The 19,877-nt window shown below is 39.2% G+C and overlaps 1 protein-coding gene across 7 annotated transcripts in view; it reads left to right on the forward strand.

Annotated features, from left to right (window-relative positions):
* The window catches only part of LOC131370748 (syntaxin-1A), a 136,012-nt gene that overhangs the window by 103,587 nt on the left and 12,548 nt on the right, over window positions 1-19,877 (forward strand). The window contains exons 9-10 of one of the 7 annotated variants that reach the window (XR_009207462.1): window positions 1-267; window positions 5,220-8,295. The exon at window positions 1-267 is cut by the window's left edge and continues 118 nt beyond it. The exons of 1 other annotated variant lie outside the window; for it this stretch is intronic. Coding sequence is in view for 5 of the 6 variants with exons in the window: in XM_058418203.1 (XP_058274186.1) it covers window positions 157-267; window positions 2,667-2,744 (189 nt within the window). In the remaining variant the exon portion in view is untranslated. 5 more of the 7 variants (XM_058418203.1, XM_058418202.1, XM_058418201.1 and 2 more) reach the window with 5 other exon arrangements.

Raw genomic sequence — 19,877 nt, forward strand, 5'->3', positions numbered from 1 at the left:
ACGCCTTAATCCGTCCAATACTGCTATCTAAAATCTCTCTTTCTTTCTTTTCTCTCTTTTCCCCTGTCCCTCTCTTCCTCCTTCCCCACTTCTTCCTCCCCCTCGGTCCTGCTCGTGGTGCTGTGTGTGTGTGTGTGTGTGTGTGTGCACGGTCAGGGAGAGATGATCGACCGCATAGAGTATAACGTGGAACACGCAGTGGATTACGTGGAAAGGGCCGTATCAGACACCAAGAAGGCAGTAAAGTACCAGAGCAAAGCGCGGAGGGTGAGTCACGTGACCGTCATCATGTCCATCCTTCCATCTCGTGTCCTGCTGTGCCGCTGCTTTGCTTTGTGCTCGTGCTCATCCTCGTGAATCTCAGACTGAGACAAAATCGAGTGAGGTAAACAGGTGTTTACAAAATGAAGCCAAAGAAACCCAGACAAAGGCATTTGAGTCAAAACATAAACAACGGACTTTGGCTGTGTTTACACTTGACATTAAAATGCGAACTGTATCTGGGTACCAGACAAGTGTTTGTGATCGGAATGTTATCCAACCAACATGTCCTAGTTCAGAGGTAGGCGAGGACGCAATGTGATCGGATCTTAGCAGTGGTGGGCCGTCAGGGTCAGCAAGGCCTTTTCTGCTGGCCTAAACAGCAGTGATCTGAATCACTGACTTGCATTTTCCATGAATGTGTATTAAATTATTCCCAATAGTCTATTCCCTACATTTCATAGCTTTTCTCTTGGTTGCACTGCTTCCAGTAGTGTGATATGATATATATGATAAGAATATGATAAGAGTATTTATCCAATCATATTTCAGCCAGTGGCTGACATCATGTGTGGCCAGGGTGAAAGAAATCTGCCTAAAGGCCTTCAGAATCAATAGTGCAGGCGCCCGGAGCTTAAAATAAGTGGCAATGAAATTGTTCCATTAACCAATCAGATTTCGAGTTGGCGTCACTGGGGCCATCTAGCAGGTATACGATTACGTCAGCAATTTCCTGTCCTTTGATTAGATAATTGGACTAGTCAGCGGCAGCGAACCGCACAAACTAAATAAAATATATATATTTTAACTCACAACGGCTGACAGAGGAGAAGAAATCGATTTGGTAAAGGCCAGTGAAGGCCTGGGTCTTAGTTTAAAGTAAACGCAAGTCTGCATTCGCAGGGCGACGTCACACAAAACCCCGCCCACTTTCAATATTCCCCCTCCTCTCTCCCGAATTACTGCATGTAGCTGTGTGGTTTTACGATGTTTTTTGGATGTGGGAGCTCAGTGGTTACGGTGTCGTGCTACTGCTTGGAAGGTTGTGAGTTTGAATCCCAGGTCCACCCTGGGCCCTTGAGCAAGGCCCTTAACCCTCAATTGCTCAGTTGTATAAATTTAAGTTAAATGTAAGTGCAATGGAGGGTGGACTAGATCTCATATATAATGGAAGGTTTGCTTTCACACCCGAATGTTGTAGAACCATTTATTCTCTGTAAAGCACGCACATTTTTCTCACCACAGCTGGCAACGATCCCGGACCCATACATTTCTTTTTATAGTTTTCATTACGCCAGCTATCCACCTTAGTAATATCTGAAACCTTCTCATCCTTCTCATTTTATGAGATCTGTAAAATCCCCCGCGACTGAAAATGGCTTTTAAAAGAAAACCCACCAATTCAGGTCGACTTTGCAGAGCCGTTTTTCCTCTGCAGATTAATTTAAATATTGTGTGGGAAAGATAGATCAGATCAGATATCCAAATACAGAAGCCATGTAATGTTGACGAGTGTAAAAGTGCCGTGTCCTGATTGGCTGATGATCTGATCGGCTATACTGTGATCCCATTTTAATGCCAGGTGTAAACGCAGCCATTGCCACAAAGCAGCTCATAAATCAATTCAGTATGAAATTCTTAATTGATCAAATTATCCTTATATAGCAACCCAGAGGCAACGGTGGCAAGAAATAAGCTCTTCTGATATGAAGAAAGAACCAGACTCACAAGGGAACCCTCATCACCACATGCAATTATCAACAGTGTACTATACAGGCAAAAAAAAAGTGCAGTTGTGTAACGAGGACATTTATTCTAGTTACAATATGAAGTCTGTCCTGTTGAAGTTATTAACTGTTCATTGTAAAATGGAAAGTTCATGCACAAATCCAAGGCCATCTTCATGGTTGAATTTTTTTGTCCCTCTATACAAAATCTAGCAGTTGCTGTGATACGAAGCGAGTTCCTTCCCCACCGATAAACAGAAAACAAAAGTACCTTAGCAGGAATTACAAGTACTTAGCAAGTCATTAATGTGGTTGAGCATTCATGATTCAATTTGCACACATGCCAGACTCCTAGCACTAGAACGTCGTGGCTAAGCCCCACCCATTTTAACGCTTTAACAGGAAGAGACAGATGAATGGCCCACAAATATTCAATCCTTCTTTTTTTCTTTTTTTTTTTTTACACAGCACTTCCAATAATTTGATTGATTTCTGTTCTTAGTAGAAGTGACAAAAGCCAATAAGGATGCGCCGTTCAAGATTCTGAAGCTTCTAGCGTGCTAAGTGTACAATCCGTGTCCACACACAGTGCCTCGCGTCCGAGACCGAACTTCCAAGGATTCAAAAATATGGTTCCATAAGGACACCTAAACCCATCTCTTTCTGTCACTTTCACAGAAGTTGATCCTGTTAGCAGTGTGTGTGGCATTTTGTCTGCTCATCCTCATCGTCTCCCTCGCCGTTGGACTCGGCTAACGCTCTCAGAAGCCGTAGCGTGTACTGGACAGTCGACTTTACTCAAAGCGTTACTCAACCGCACGCTAGAAGAAGCCAGGATGGGTTTCTGAGTCTGTTCAGAATCACAGGGCAGACCCGGTTCAGTGTAATTAGTTAGTTAGTATGTTTCTGTATGGTTTGGGATCATGTGCTAGGATTTTACTATACTATAGTCTTGATAATGTATATATGTATTTAATATACTGACACACAAAGACATTTTTACTGAACTGTAATGTTAAATGTTTTTTTTAAAGTGACTGAGATTATTTAATTTTCACAAAGTCATCAGACTTTTTGGAAGTAGTAAAGATTTCGTCTGCAGAAAAAGACGTGACTCTTTGAGCTCATGTGTAGAACTACCTCACTCCTTTCTCTCATTCTCGTGTGTGTGTGTGTGTGTGTGTTGCATTATGCCTGCTCTTTATCCGCAAGCACTTCAAGACCTCAAGACGTGTTTGTGACACGTTCCTTTCAGTCTAATCCTGTTTTTGACCTGGCCTCATTGACCTCCTCTGATGATGTGCTTGAACTCGACATGAATGAATAGACCATGGTGGCTGAGAAGTGCGAAAGAAAATACGATGACAAGTTTAGACAAGCCAGAAAAGGTAGGTATAGTTTGCGAATGGAATTCTTAATGCTGATTGGACGAGATATCTGTCACTCAAGATACACAGGAAGTCCAGCAGGCTGCAGCAGTAGAAAGTGGATTGGTGTGTGTGTGTGTGTATGAACGTTGAATGAATTCTGCTTGCTTGCCAATGGAAATTTTTGTTATTTTCTTTTAAAGAAATAGTTTAAAGTGAAGGCAGAACTCCACAAAAGTACAAGAAATAAAGTTAGATACACGATTTCCTACTGCTTGTATATTTTGAGTGACAGATATCTCGTCCAATCAGCCGAAAGAATTCCATTCGCAAAACTATACCAAACTTTGTCGGAATTGTCCTTGTGTTTTCTAATTTGTCGTTTTGTTTTTTGGGTTTGTTATGTTGTTTACAGATTTTTTGTTTTGGTTTGTTTCCGAATTTGTTGTTTTGTTTTTGGATTTGTTTTTTATTCCGGGTTTTGTTATTTTGTTTCGGATTTGTTTTTGTTTTTTTTCTTGGATTTGTTATGTTGTTTACAGATTTGTTTTCAAAATTGTTTTTTTTTTTCATATTTGTTATTTTCTGATGTTTTTGGATTCGTTATTTTGTTTTTCGGATTTTTTGTTTTGTTTTGCATTTCTCAGTCACCGTAATAGACGCTTGCATCACCTCATGTCTCCGCCCCGTGTGTGTGGCGTTTGCATGTTCTCATCAAGCTTCAGTGGTTTTCCTTTGAGCTCTCCAGTTTCCTTCTCCAGTCCAAAACCATGTGTTGTAGGCTGACTGGCATCTCTAAACTGTCCGGTGTATGTGAATGTGTGATATTGTGCTCTTCAGTGGGTTGCCTTGTCCTCCAGGATCCCCTCAACCTTGTGCTCCGAGTCCACTGGGATAGACTCCAGGCTCCCCATGACCCTGGGTGTCCAGATCTATCTCTCATACCTGCATATCTCTTTTTGGCCTTTATAATATAGAACCTTTTAATCACAAACAAAAGAAAAAAGCACACCATCCCTGTTGACTAATCCTGATTCTCATTCCAGATGTTATTAAATAAACAAAATTATATTTTTAAATAACTATAATAATCTCTATAAATCTTAATACATGTGTCTGTTAGCCCTTCCTCTTCCTAGAAACGCTTCCTCGTCCTGTTCTAATCTCAGATCCTAGGTTCTAGGTGTTAATTGACATGTTTAGCATGATTAAAAAACAAAAAACAAATATAGATTAATAAGCCCTTCAGGATCTTAGAAATATTCAGATCTGATGTGCTGATTGTGTAGAACACAATAAAGCGTGATAGAGATGCCATGAGGGTAACAACACGGTGACTTTGCCCCAAGCAAAGTTCAGAAAGAAAGCTCAGCGGGTGATGAAAAGAAGAAATAAGAAAGAACTTCATCCACTGTGAAAATGAGAGAGAGAGGGAAAAACAAACAGATCTCAATGAGAAGCTTCTCCACACACACAGAGCTCTGGGGGTTTGTCTAAGGAAGCTCAAGGATGAATGAGATGCGAGAAAGAGGAAGTCAAAGAGCGCGGGTTAAAAGCGTTAACACAGCTATTATCTTCTGTGAAGATGGCACTATCATCCGTCCGGTGCCTCTTGGTACATGGAATTCTGACACCCCCATGTGGTGTGTAGTGTGTAGTGTAGTGTGTGAGTGGTGCGTGTATTTTATATCTCCTGCATGCATTTCCTTGTATGTGAATATACTGTGAGGCTCACTTCTGTTTTTCAGTGCCATCTCTCTTATAATAATAATAATAAATGTTATTAATGATATTAAAATGATTAATGTTCTGACCCTTTCTCTCTTTCCATGCTGCCCCGGATTTCTTGTTAACGTCTTTGTAGAAGAAAATTATGATTCTTATCTGCTGTGTTGTGTTAGGGATCGTTATTGCTTCCACCGTGGGTGGGGTGTTGGCCTGAAGCACATGACGATTCGAGCGTACAGCAAAAATATCACGCAAAACACACACAGAAAAAATAAAGATACAACAAACATGCTGTTCACTGACAGCGTAAAAATCGTGTAAAGACGGGGAAAGGAGGAAACGGTGTACTTTTTTCCGCATGAGGCTCTATTTTGTAAATGTGCAGTTGTGTTGCCCTGGATGTCCTGTTGTCCCTGTATAGAGAAAAAAAAAAAAGAAATTTATTTTTCAAGTGCTATTAAGAATTGCTGTATTAATACAAAGAAACTCTCGCCTGATCGCCTGCCATCGTGTTTCCGCAGTGTTGAGAGAGAGAGAGCCAAGCTGGACATGAGAATATTTTTACATATTCTTTCTTCCGTAAACGATATTAAAGTCGAGAAGGTCAACGATCAGATAGTTAAAAAAGAAGACAAGGGTAAAAAAAGATTTCCAGACTGAATTGGTTCAGTGATTTTACCGCTTTTTTTAATCAGTAGAAGCGTATTCCCAAAAAAACAAGAGTGTAAACTGATGATTATCAATAAACTAGTTTAAAATATGAATCGAAACACGAGCGGAAGTGTTGATTTCTACAGAGCTGCTGATGTGACCTGATGTTTTTTTCCCCCAACAGAAATGAATTAATATATTATTTTCATATTTTCATTTGATATTATCATCTCCCCGTGCTTGGTGGGTTGCCTCTGGGTGCTCTGCTTTCCTCCCACAGTCCAAAGACATGCTTCTAGGCTGATTGGAGTCTCTAAATAGCCCATAGTGTGTAATTGAATGAGTGTGTTTGTGTGCCCTGCCATGGGTTGGCACTCCGTCCAGGGTGTATCCTGCCTTGAGGCCCAGATGACGCCTGAGGCTCCCCGTGACCCGAGTATAGATCGGATCAGCGGTACAATGAAATGAAATGAAAAATTATATGATTATGTCCATAATCAAGAAATCTGACCATGGGGGAAAAAAAACACACTATTAAGCAAAAAAGAAAACAAGGTAAGGGTCAAAAGGTCAGAGTATATGAACAGGCTACAGGTTTAACTCGAGAATAAAACCTACGCACAGTGTATGAGGCACGACTTCTGTATCTTCTGAACTATTGTATCTCTAGGCATGGATTTATTATCTCGTGGCCACATCAAAAACTGAGCATACAACTTAATATATCACGGGAAAGTCGTCCAGCTTATCGATCGATGCTTAATGTTCCTGTGGTTTGGCACGCTATCAGCATCTGTCTTTTGGTTCTGTTTTCAAATACTTGTCATGTACACCAACCAGGCATAACATTATGATCACCTGCCTAATGTTGTGTTGGTCCCCCTTCTGCTGCCGAAACAGTCCTGACCCGTCCTGCACTGTGTATTCTGGCACCTTTCTATCAGAACCAACATTAACTTCTTCAGCAATTTGAGCAACAGTAGCTCGTCTGTTGGATCGGATCACACGGGTCAGCCTTAGGTCTCCACGTGCATCAATGAGCCTTGGCCGTCCATGTCCCTGTCGCTGGTTGACCACTGTTCCTTCCTTGGTCCACTTTTGATAGATACTGACCACTGCAGACCGGGAACACCTCCACAAGAGTTGCAGTTTTGGAGATGCTCTGATCCAGTCATCTAGCCATCTTGCCAAATTTTTACGCTTGTCCATTTTTCCTGCTTCTAACACATCAGCTTTGAGGACTAAATGTTCACTTGCTGCCTAATATATCCCACCCACTAACAGGTGCCATGATGAGGAGATCATCAGTCTTATTCACTTCACCTCTCAGTAATCAGTGTTATTCATGGCACCTCTCAGTGGTCATAATGTTATGCCTGATTGGTGTATTCCAACCAGTTTAGTTCTCTAAAATATTAACAAGCTAATTTAAAACAACCCCAACCAGCTACTGGTTTATTCCGACTTATGTACTCGTATTCAGTCCCATCAGTAGTTGTATGCACAGTGGATTCGTTCGGTTGATTTATCATTGTCTCACTTTTTCTTTTTCTTTTTTTTGCAAAACGAAGTGAGGCATTTCTCAAGAAACTGAACTCCTGGCCATAATCTATTAATTCATGGCTGCATAAAACGTCCCGTCAGCAGCTCTGTACCTTCACACATTATACACTTTAAACTCCACAGTTCCGAACCCAAAAATAAAAATAACTCCCCCCTTAAATATTTAATATTTATTACACTCTGGTGAAATTTGTATATTTCCGCTACTTGAGAATGTAAAGTTAAAAAGGAAAAAGCGTTTTTAAATATTTAAAGGGGGAGATTTTGCCAGTTTTTCTGTGTATGCACTATTATTATTATTATTATTATTATTATTATTATTATTATTATTATTATTATTATTATCTCCTTCATTATAGCCCTTCTTGCAGCTGCTTCTTTGCCAGTGGCTCTAGTTTCCATTTTGCCTTATTTCTGTATACTACATTTAGGTGTGAGTGTATATATGTGAGTGTGTGTGTGTGTGCGTGTCCGTGTGTGTGTGTGTGTGTATGTGACCTGCATGAATGAACATTGTGTGCATGCCAAGTGGGGGCCAAGTTTTGTATGTGTGTGTATTAAAAGCCTGTTGAAGTGTCTGTAATATGCCACTTGTGTCTTTGTTCTGTAGAAATTGTACATTACTATAGTATCGGGGTGATGTCAAAGTCCCTCTGCACAGATGCTGCCACTGATTAACTGACAGTGTGTATGGAACACGATGTGATTATTGAATATATATTGTCGGTGGAACTGATCAAGGTCATGATTCCTACGTTTGTGTCTCACTCGATATATAATAAGAATAGACTCAAAGACTCGAGCGAGAAAAATCCAAAAGTGCTGTTTTCTTCTCGTTTTGTGAACACTGCTCAGTCGGCTCGTTCGGTCGGGTTTTAACGCAGCAACCGGACCACCTAACTTACGTCACTGCCTCTGCGTTGTGAATTAATGTTATGTATGTTTGCTTTTTTGGGGGAGGGGGGGTTCATTTTTAAGTAAATCTTGTCTGAATACCAGTCCTGACTGTCCTGTCGTTATTTCCTTTACATTTTCATATACAAAAGAAGCTTTATTGTCATTTCAACCACATATAGCTGACGCAGTACATAGTGAAATGAAACGTTTCTCCAGGACCTGGTGCTACAGAAACATACAACATAAAGTACAAAAAAAGACAACACAAAAACACAGGACACTTAGCGCCGAAAAAAGAAAGAGAACATGTGCAATGGAATGTAAATGAAATTAAATAAAATGAGATGTACAACTTTGAGACCTGACAACATGTATTGTGCAAAAACACAATAGCAGCGGTTGAGGTAGTGCAAAATAGAAATAAACATAAATATAAATATAAATATAGCAGCAGATGTAATGAACACATGGGGCTGAGGTAGTGCAATAAGTATTGAACAATATAGGTTATGTGTGTGTGTGTGTGTGTCCACACAGGTGAGAGAGAGAGAGAGTGTGTGTGTGTGTGTGAGAGAGACAGAGAGTTTTGTACAGTTCAGTCCTGGGTGTTGAGGAGCCTGATGGCTTGAGGAAAGAAACTGTTACACAGTCTGTTGTGAGGGCCCGAATGCTCCGGTACCTCTTTCCAGATGGCAGGAGGGTGTGAGGGGTGTGTGGGGTCATCCACAATGCTGTTGGCTTGATGATGTGGTTGGAGCTGTGCATTGCTGCACAGTCGTGAGTCAGCAAGGTGAACAGCAGTGGACTGAGCACACAGCCCTGAGGAGCTCCAGGGCTCAGTGTGGTGGTGCTGGAGATACTGTTCCCGATCTGGACTGACTGGGGTCTCCCAGTCAGGAAGTCCAGGATCCAGTTGCAGAGAGAGGTGTTCAGGCCCAGCAGGCTCAGCTTCTCAATCAGCTGCTGAGGGACAATTGTGTTGAATGCTGAACTGAAATCTATGAACAGCATTCAAACGTAGGAGCCTTTACAGTCCAGGTGTGTGAGGGCAAGGTGGAGGGTTGTGGTGATGGCATTGTCCGTGGAGCTGGCACTTGGCAGATGCTCTTATCCAGAGCGACGAACAAAAGTCTCTATCAATGAATACATCAACACTGGTTCAATAGGTCACAGACTTAGGATAGCATCAGCCTAAAAACTGTGTTGGGAGGATTTTCTAAAAATACCTAAAGCAAACAGAGAAAATAAGAGGAAGGTCTTCACCCGTCGTATAAAGACTGTTCAGACATCTAGGTGAAGTTCATTCCACCACCTCGGTTCCAGAACAAGAGAAGTCTTGATGTATATCTGTCTCTTTCCCTGAGAGATGGTGGGACCTGTCCAGCAGTGGTACTAGTAGTAGTTATTTCCTGGCGCACCAAATAAAATCTCTTTTCTCAACCTTGTCATACAAGGTATCAGGAACTATTGGGACAGTTCCCTACCAGACCACCAGAGGGAGTACTGACAGGCAATTCACCATAGCCTGCTTTTTTTTTTGTGAAGTGTATTGTTCCGCTTTCGTACCGTGTCGCCTGTTCCCCGTTTACCCTAATGTTTTGTCCAATATATACTTTTTTATCTGTCTCTGTCAGTCATTGTTTGTTGTTTGGTTAGACACTGTTGTGTTTGCAGGATCCCATGTTATCGTTACGTTTTGTTTCTCACGTTGTATTTGTCCAGTGTTCTCTGTAAGTCTTGTTTTAGTTATGTTAATTTATCCAGCTTGTAGGTCTGAGGGGGTCTTGACTGCTGTAGAGATCAGGGTTCGAGCCCTGCTTCAGACAGTGTCTCCTGGACATTACACTAGGGGTTAGGGTTTTTAAAATTTCTATTAAATTTACTGCTGAACATAAGCTACACTTATGCTAAACATTATTTTTGGCAGCTTAGTCTGAAACAGAGCAATGAAAAATTCATATGAAAGCTGTCATTTGGACCGGGAAATGGACCATGTTACCGAACCCGAGACTCCCTGTAGGAGGTGGTGTGAGTTCGGTTGCAGTGGAGCCCATGAACGTGAATGGAACTCGTACTCGGGCCCACACAAGTAACATGGGTGTGTGTTTTAGCTAATGATGACGACAACACGTGTACCATGAGTGGCAAGGGACCATTGTGGGACACACAAGAGATGATAAAGTGCCTTACTCTTCATAGCTGCACTAAAATAATTTCTAAAAAACATGGTGAGTCAACATGATTGTGTTCTCCATGCACGTTTTTAATGATATAAGATTAACGCAAATGTGTCAGGGTTCAGCAGAATCAATCAACTGAGTCTGAAGCGAGACCAACACTGCAGGGGTGCAATCGCACTCGGATTCAGATCGTGGCAAACATACCTAGCGTGAAAGCCACCTTTGGCTCAACAGCAGGGATCTATCTCACTTTGTCAAGCTGTGCGTGTATCACCTTGTTACCTAGGAAGGTCAGAAGTCTAACATCAACCTGAGGAAAGTGCATAACGTTTGTTTTTGTGGCCATCAAGAGAAAGATCCTGAAGCTTTGGATGGTAAGTTCAGTAGAATACACTATTTCTACACTATTTCTTGTTGCCTTGGCATCCAGCAGTTTATTGTAGAAGAATAATGTTCAGCATTTTTAAAATGTTGTTTGCTTTCACAAGGAGAATATACTGGACCTAGTATTCCCAGAGTGTCCTAAACAGCTGGGTTTCTGGTGGCTGCGAGTAGAAAGGGGTGAGATCTTTTATTACAGTGTACATAACCTGGCTGTACCAGGGATATATTTAGCAATTTTTCTGCCTCCCTTGATGGACCACAGCCAGGCTACAGATACACTGTAAGGAAGCTCAGAGTATGGTCTGCCATGGAAGATGTGTGCATCCTTGGCCAATGTTTGGACTATCCTGAGAAAATATTGCACAGAGAAAGTCTGGTTAGAATGGTCTTCCATGACCTGGTAGTGTGCTGTATACAAAATAAATCACAAATAGAAATCTCTGAAAGTTTGTCCTTCCTCTTTGTCATTATCTTTGTCCAGGAATGCAAGACGTGTGGGGCAAGAGGAAGGGCAGTAAGACAAAGGTACCTTGAGAAATTAATTCTGTTCTCAATTCAGTTTCTCAAGCATGGAAAGTTGCGATGTAAGAGGAAGGAGGAGGACTTTGATGCAAGAACTTTTGTTAACTTGAGGATCTTGAATATGCATCGTTCCTAAGACATAAATTGGAACAGGAAGTATGGTGGATTAAGTCCAATAAAGTCCAGTCCAGATGATGAAATGGTCCCACCTGTTTATTAATTTAATGGTTGGTGTATCCCAAAAGTGAAGCTTTGTCATGTGTTCCTGGTCTCCAACAGGAAGTGCCCTTACAGCAGGGTTGTCTGATCTCATCCACAAAGGGTCAGTGTGTGTGCAGGTTTTCATTCCAATCAAGCAGGAGCCACACCTGATTCTACCTGTTTAATCAGCTGATTAATCATTGATTGATTGAATCAGCTTGGCCTTCAACAGGCTCAGGTGCTTGGTTGGAATGAAAACTTGCACCCACACCGGCCCTTTGTGGATGAGATCGGACAGCCCTGCCTTACAGTGTCAGCAATCCTAGTCTGAAGCGGTTATGTTTTGGTTTGTAGTATCGCTAGTAATGTTAAACTCGGAAAACATGAGACCAGGTAGTGGTAGCTCAAGTGGTTAAGGCTCTGGGTTGTTGCCCAGAAAATTGGGGTTCAAGCCAAGCTGCGACTACTGGGCCCTTGAGCAAGGTCCTTAACCCTCCCTGCTCCAGGGGTGCTGTATCATGCCTGAACATTATGAGCAGTGAGAGGTGAAGTGAATAACGCTGATGATCTCCTCATCATGGCACCTGTTAGTGGGTGGGATATATGAAGCAGCAAGTGAACATTTTGTCCTCAAAGTTGATGTTAGAAGCAGGAAAAATGGACAAGCGTAAGGATTTGAGCAAATTTGACGAAGGGCGAAGTTGTGATGGCTAGACCACTGGATCAGAGCATCTCCAAAACTGCAGCTCTTGTGGAGGTGTTCCCGGTGTGCAGTGGTCCGAAGAAGAAACAGTGGTGAACTGGCGACAGGGTCATGGGCAGCCAAGGGTCATTGATGGACGTGGGGAGTGAAGGCTGTCCTGTGTGATCCAATCCAACAGACAAGCTACTGTTGCTCAAACTGCTGAAGAAGTTAAGGCAGGTTCTGATAGAAAGGTGTCAGAATACACAGTGCAGGACGGGTCAGGGCTGATTCGGCAGCAAAAAGGGGGACCAATACAATATTAGACAGATGGTCATAATGTTATGCCTGGTCGGTGTATATGTGACAAATAAAAAGTCTTTCATTTCAAGCCACTGGATGGCAGGATAGAGTTCTAAGAACATCATACAAATAAATAGACAACTAAACAAACACTGATTTTTGTCACTGATTTTGCTGTTATTTACTCACAGTTTGCGTTCAGTGGATTAGAAATCATATCTAAATATTTACACAGAAACCTGTCGTAGATGTTGGAGTGTAAACCTTAAAACTGGATCGTTTACTCTTCGTTTTCTTTAAATAAGACTGATTAGAATGTGGCCAAATTACACCGATTGATTAGACATGCTTTTACTGTACTAATAAATCAGACATTTGTTTTCTAGCATTTCTTCTAGTTGTTTCTCTTGCATGCATGATGTTGCATCCATACTGTACATACGGTACGTGATATTTGTTATGTGATATTAATTCTGTTTGTAGTATTGCTGAAATTCTGTACTAGTAAATAAACAGAACAAATTCAATTAAAAAATGGAATAAACAAAAATAGAGAGCCCTATTTTTTTAGTCCAGCAGGTGGCAACATTGTACTAATATAAATTCACTGAACTGCTCGTGTGTGTGTGTGTGTGTGTGTGTGTGTGTGTGTTGAACGTATTTTTGAAAGCTACGGATGGAAGCTAAACTTATTCTATTCCTATCTATTCTTGGTGTTTATTTTTATTCTATTTTTATTTTTGTATAATTGATTGTCTATTTTATATTATATTTTGTATTCTATTCTGATTCTTCTTTTATACTTGATATTCTTTTTATTTCTCATATTTTTATATTCTACTTTTACATTTTTATTTAAATGATTTCCTATATTTTATATTCAACTTTTACATTTTTATTTAAATTGTATTTCTTTTCTTTTATATTCTAGTTTTTCATTTTTATTTAAATTGTATTTCTTTTCTTTTATATTCTAGTTTTTCATTTTTATTTACATTTTATGTCCCATATTTTTATATTCTAGATTTACATTTTTATTTAAATTATATTTCGTATATTTTATATTCTAATTTTATATTTTTATTTAAATTGTTTTTTTTTTTATTTCATGTTCTAGTTTTACATTTTTATTTAAATAATTTCTTATATTTTATATTCTAGTTTTACATTTTTATTTAAGTTGTATTTCTCATTTTTATATTCTAGTTTTACAATTTTATTTAAATTATTTCTTATATTTTATACTCTAGTTTTACATTTTTATTTAACTTGTATTTCTAATATTTTTATATTCTAGTTTTACATTTTTATTTAAATTATCTCTTATATATTTTATTTCTAGTTTTACAATTTACTTTAAATTGTATTTCTCATATTTTATATTCTAGTTTTACATTTTTATTTTAATAATTTCTGATATTTTATTTCTAGATTTACATTTTAATTTAAATTGTATTTCTTGTATTTTATATTCTAGTTTTACATTTTTATTTAAATTATTTCTTATATTTTATATTCTAGTTTTACATTTTTATTTTAAATTATGTCATATATTATAGTCTAGTGTTGTTTTTTATTTGTATTCCATATATTTTATATTCTAGTTTTACATTTTTATTTAAATTGTATTTCTTTTCTTTTATATTCTAGTTTTTCATTTTTATTTAAATTGTATTTCTTTTCTTTTATATTCTAGTTTTTCATTTTTATTTACATTTTATGTCCCATATTTTTATATTCTAGATTTACATTTTTATTTAAATTATATTTCGTATATTTTATATTCTAATTTTATATTTTTATTTAAATTGGTTTTTTTTTAATTTCATGTTCTAGTTTTACATTTTTATTTAAATAATTTCTTATATTTTATATTCTAGTTTTACATTTTTATTTAAGTTGTATTTCTCATTTTTATGTTCTAGTTTTATATTTTTATTTAAATTATTTCTTATATTTTATATTCTAGTTTTACATTTTTATTTAAATTATTTCTTATATTTTATACTCTAGTTTTACATTTTTATTTAAGTTGTATTTCTAATATTTTTATATTCTAGTTTTACATTTTTATTTAAATTATCTCTTATATATTTTATTTCTAGTTTTACAATTTACTTTAAATTGTATTTCTCATATTTTATATTCTAGTTTTACATTTTTATTTTAATAATTTCTGATATTTTATTTCTAGATTTACATTTTAATTTAAATTGTATTTCTTGTATTTTATATTCTAGTTTTACATTTTTATTTAAATGATTTCTTATATTTTATATTCTAGTTTTACATTTTTATTTAAATGATTTCTTATATTTTATATTCTAGTTTTACATTTTTATTTTAAATTATGTCATATATTATAGTCTAGTGTTGTGTTTTTTATTTGTATTCCATATATTTTATATTCTAGTTTTACATTTTTGTTTAAATGATTTCTTATATTTTATATTCTAGTTTTACATTTTTCTTTACATGGTATGTCTTAAATTTTATATTTTTGTTTAAAATGTTTATTTTCCCTACATGTCATCCTGTGTGTGATTGTGTTTGTGAAATAAAACTGATGATTTGATTTTTCTCTAACAGTGGCTCTGACCGTAATATGTACGATGAATATTAATACACTCGTTATAATATGTCCTGTGTTGTTACTATAGTAACAGATCATTCGGACACTCGCTATATAATCTAAAGGGGAAAATAAAAGGATTAAAATTTTTTCGTTGACTTTTTGTTCTTGTTGCTGGTTGTGATGTTCATGCAACATATATGGAAGGAGTCTCCAGTGTCAGCACTCTGTATTAGTCATTTCTATTCCCTAGCACGATATTTTGACACAGACGTCTGACTTGACAAAGGATTCACGGCAGACATTTTCTAGTTTCTCAGTCAGATGACAAGCTATGTGGTGGGTTTTTTTTTTGGTCGCATGAACGTCAAGTGAGAGAATGCAGGAGAGGCTGGTGAGGGAACTTCTGTATGTGATGCAAGTGAGAACAGGAACCAACTTGTCTTGGAAGCATGACAACATGAAACGTAATTTAACGCCTCTGTGTTTGCATCGGATGGATGGTGTTTTTTTTGAGGGTTACATCCGGGTATCTCCAGGTTCCTTCTCCAGTCCAAACATGTTTTCTGATACTCAGGCAAGCAACATGATACATTAAGGACCAAGGGTGTGTGTGTGTGTGTAAACTTTTGAACAGAGTGATCAGTGTAACAACTTATTATTTTTAGAGTCAAAACTGTTGTATGTGTGAAAATCCCAGGAGATCAGCTGCTTCTGGCCTTCACAAACATCCAAGTCACAGACATGAGACAGAGATTTTTCTTCATTCTGTTGGATATGAACATAAACCGAAGCTCTTGACAAAGACACAGTGCAGAAATTGTTCAGGAACATGACAAAGACGGCAAGGTGATCTCCAAATTCTCCAGATTTCAAATCGATCGACAAGGAAGTGCTGGACAAACAAGTCTGATGAGTGGAGGCTTCACTTTACTGCTTACGTCTTGGTGCCAGATCCCACAGCACACCTTCAGAGGTCTCGTGGAGGCCGTGTCTCGAAAAAGCAGAGCTGCTCTGGGGTCAAAAGGAGGACTTACACCATGTTAGGATGGTGGTTTTAATGTTATGGCTGATTGGTGTGATTATACATATAAATTACAAATTATAAAATTTCAATTCTTAAGCTGAAAATTCAGGGAGGGAACTTTGTTCATCAAAATATCTTCATGTCTGATGCTCCAATGTCTGATGTCTGAGGCTCTGATGTCTGATGCTCCAGTGTCTGATGTCTGAGGCTCTGATGTCTGATGCTCCAGTGTCTGATGTCTGAGGCTCTGATGTCTGATGCTCCAATGTGTGATGTCTGAGGCTCTGATGTCTGATGCTCCAATGTGTGATGTCTGAGGCTCTGATGTCTGATGCTCCAATGTGTGATGTCTGAGGCTCTGATGTCTGAGGCTCTGATGTCTGATGCTCCAATGTGTGATGTCTGAGGCTCTGATGTCTGATGCTCCAATGTCTGATGTCTGAGGCTCTGATGTCTGATGCTCCAATGTGTGATGTCTGAGGCTCTGATGTCTGAGGCTCTGATGTCTGATGCTCCAATGTGTGATGTCTGAGGCTCTGATGTCTGATGCTCCAATGTGTGATGTCTGAGGCTCTGATGTCTGATGCTCCAATGTCTGATGTCTGAGGCTCTGATGTCTGATGCTCCAATGTGTGATGTCTGAGGCTCCAATGTCTGATGTCTGAGGCTCTGATGTCTGATGCTCCAATGTCTGATGTCTGAGGCTCTGATGTCTGATGCTCCAATGTGTGATGTCTGAGGCTCTGATGTCTGATGCTCCAATGTGTGATGTCTGAGGCTCTGATGTCTGATGCTCCAATGTGTGATGTCTGAGGCTCCGATGTCTGAGGCTCTGATGTCTGATGCTCCAATGTGTGATGTCTGAGGCTCTGATGTCTGATGCTCCAATGTCTGATGTCTGATGCTCCAATGTGTGATGTCTGAGGCTCTGATGTCTGATGCTCCAATGTCTGATGTCTGAGGCTCCAATGTCTGATGTCTGAGGCTCCGAAGTCTGATGCTCCAATGTTTGATGTCTGAGGCTTCGATGTCTGATGCTCCAATGTCTGATGTCTGAGGCTCTGATGTCTGATGCTCCAAAGTCTGATGTCTGAGGCTCTGATGCTCCGATGTCTGATGTCTGAGGCTCTGATGTCTGATGCTCCAATGTCTGAGGCTCTGATGTCTGATGCTCCAATGTCTGAGGCTCTGATGTCTGTTGCTCCAATGTCTGATGTCTGAGGCTCTGATGCTCTGATGTGTGAGGCTCTGATGTCTGATGCTCCGATGTCTGAGGCTCTGATGTCTAATGCTCAAATGTCTGATGATCTGATGTCTGAGGCTCTGATGTCTGATGCTCCAATGTCTGATGATCTGATGTCTGAGGCTCTGATGTCTGTTGCTCCAATGTCTGATGTCTGAGGCTCTGATGTCTGTTGCTCCAATGTCTGATGTCTGAGGCTCTGATGCTCTGATGTGTGAGGCTCTGATGTCTGATGCTCCGATGTCTGAGGCTCTGATGTCTAATGCTCAATTGTCTGATGATCTGATGTCTGAGGCTCTGATGTCTGATGCTCCAATGTCTGATGATCTGATGTCTGAGGCTCTGATGTCTGTTGCTCCAATGTCTGATGTCTGAGGCTCTGATGCTCTGATGTGTGAGGCTCTGATGTCTGATGCTCCGATGTCTGAGGCTCTGATGTCTGTTGCTCCAATGTCTGATGCTCTGAGGCTCTGATGTCTGAGGCTCTGATGTCTGATGCTCTGATGTGTGAGGCTCTCATGTCTAATGCTCAAATGTCTGATGATCTGATGTCTGATGCTCCAATGTCTGATGATCTGATGTCTGAGGCTCTGTTGTCTGATCATCTGATGTCTGATGCTCCGATGTCTGATGATCTGATGTCTGATGCTCCAATCAAGTCAATCAATGACTGAGACTTATGTAGTGACTAAGCAGCAAGGCCTGATCCTAGATGGTGGATGAAGTACAGTAGACCTCACAGGCAAAAAAAAAATGATTGTAGAATTCTCTAGAAGAGTTCACAACATGCGGAAAAATCCATCTTCACCATATTTTCCACCAAGTTTGTCATTGACTTCTGACCTTCCACTGGGTCTGAGTCACTCCATGTTGTTGAGGACAACTCAACTAGCTCTCTCCAGAAAGGTGCAGTGGGAATTAAATTCATTCTAAATTAAACAATGAATAAAAATCCTTTTTAAGGTTTTTAGAGATTTCTGGTTTAGCAACTTTATACGCTTTATATACATATACTATATATGCTTTATTAACATATTCATCAGCTGAATGAAACCTGCACCGGGGTGGGCACTTCCTGTCTGCCAGATGAGGCGTTTCCTCTTTTTTACTCGCACAACAAACCTGACACCTTTTAAAAATAACACGATTATTACACACCAACGAAACAAAAATGAAATTCACTTCCTGGATTCCTGATGCTAAAATTCCCCTGAACTATTCAACAACATGCCGATGTTTATATCCTGAATCTGTTGTTCTGGACCAAGAACTGGAATTATTATTATTATTATTATTATTATTATTATTATTATTATTATTATTAGATGAAATAGTTTAGTGATGCTTTGAAATTGAATTGAAAATTGAATTCCATCCATTCACTGGAACACAAAAGCAATAGAAATGCTTGGTGTAGAGTTTGTAAATCATGCCTCAGATGATCGAAACCCTTGTAGCTGGTATTTCCTTCTCATCTGCGGTTATAAAGAGGCGAGTCTTGGGTTTCCTGAGCTGTTGTGCTTCTTTCTTTTTTTTTTCTCAGAGAAAAAAGCCACAGCAACCAAGTCATTATACAGTGATCTGACACAAGGAACATACTGATCTCCTTTATAGAACTATGGGACACCCCCTCCAAATAATTTAATTCAGGTGTTGTTTTTCAGGGCTTGGGCTCGGCCCCTTAGTTCCAGTGAAAGGAACTCTTAATACTTCAGCATACCAGCATACATTTCATGCTTTGTGGGAAGTTTGGGGATGACCCCTTCCTGTTCCAACATGACTGCACACCAGTGCACAAAGCAAGGTCCATAAAGACATGGATGAGTGAGTTTGGTGTGGAGGAACTTGACTGGCCTGAGTCCTGACCTCAACCTGATAGAACATCTTTGGGATGAATTAGAGCGGAGACTGTGAGCCAGCGAATTGAATGATTTGTTGGTGTGTCCCAAAACTTTTGATAATATAGTCAAAATAATCTATCTATCTATCTATCTATCTATCTATCCATCCATCCATCCATCCATCCATCCATCCATCCATCCGTCTATAATAATTGAGATTTTGGTTTTTGCTTCATTTAAAAGGCAAGAAACTGTTTTTTTTTTAGTTTTCCCTTAAGAAATACAACAAAAATAAAAACACATGACACTTACTGTGGGTTAGAAGTTAGAATTTTTGCCTCACACTTCAGGGGTTTCCGCAGGGTTCTCTGGTTTCCTCTCCAGTCCAAAGACATGTGTTGTAGGCTGAGTGGCATCCCTAAAGTGTGTAAATGGTGTGTGAGTGTGTGATCGAGCCTTGCCATGGATTTTCACCATATCCAGGATGCCCCCTGCCTTGTACTACGAGCCCTCTGGGATAGACTCCAGGGTCCCTGTGTAGGATAAGCACTATAGAAAATGGATGGATGAATAGATGGATGGATGGAATAACAGATGGATAGATGGATGGATGGATGAAATAACAGATGGATGGATGGACGGATGGATGGATGGATGGATGGATGGATGAAATAACGGATGGATGGATGGACGGACGGATGGATGGACACTAGTAAAACTGTGAAACA

This window comes from Hemibagrus wyckioides, linkage group LG20, assembly GCF_019097595.1.
Source record: "Hemibagrus wyckioides isolate EC202008001 linkage group LG20, SWU_Hwy_1.0, whole genome shotgun sequence".
Taxonomy (NCBI): domain Eukaryota; kingdom Metazoa; phylum Chordata; class Actinopteri; order Siluriformes; family Bagridae; genus Hemibagrus; species Hemibagrus wyckioides.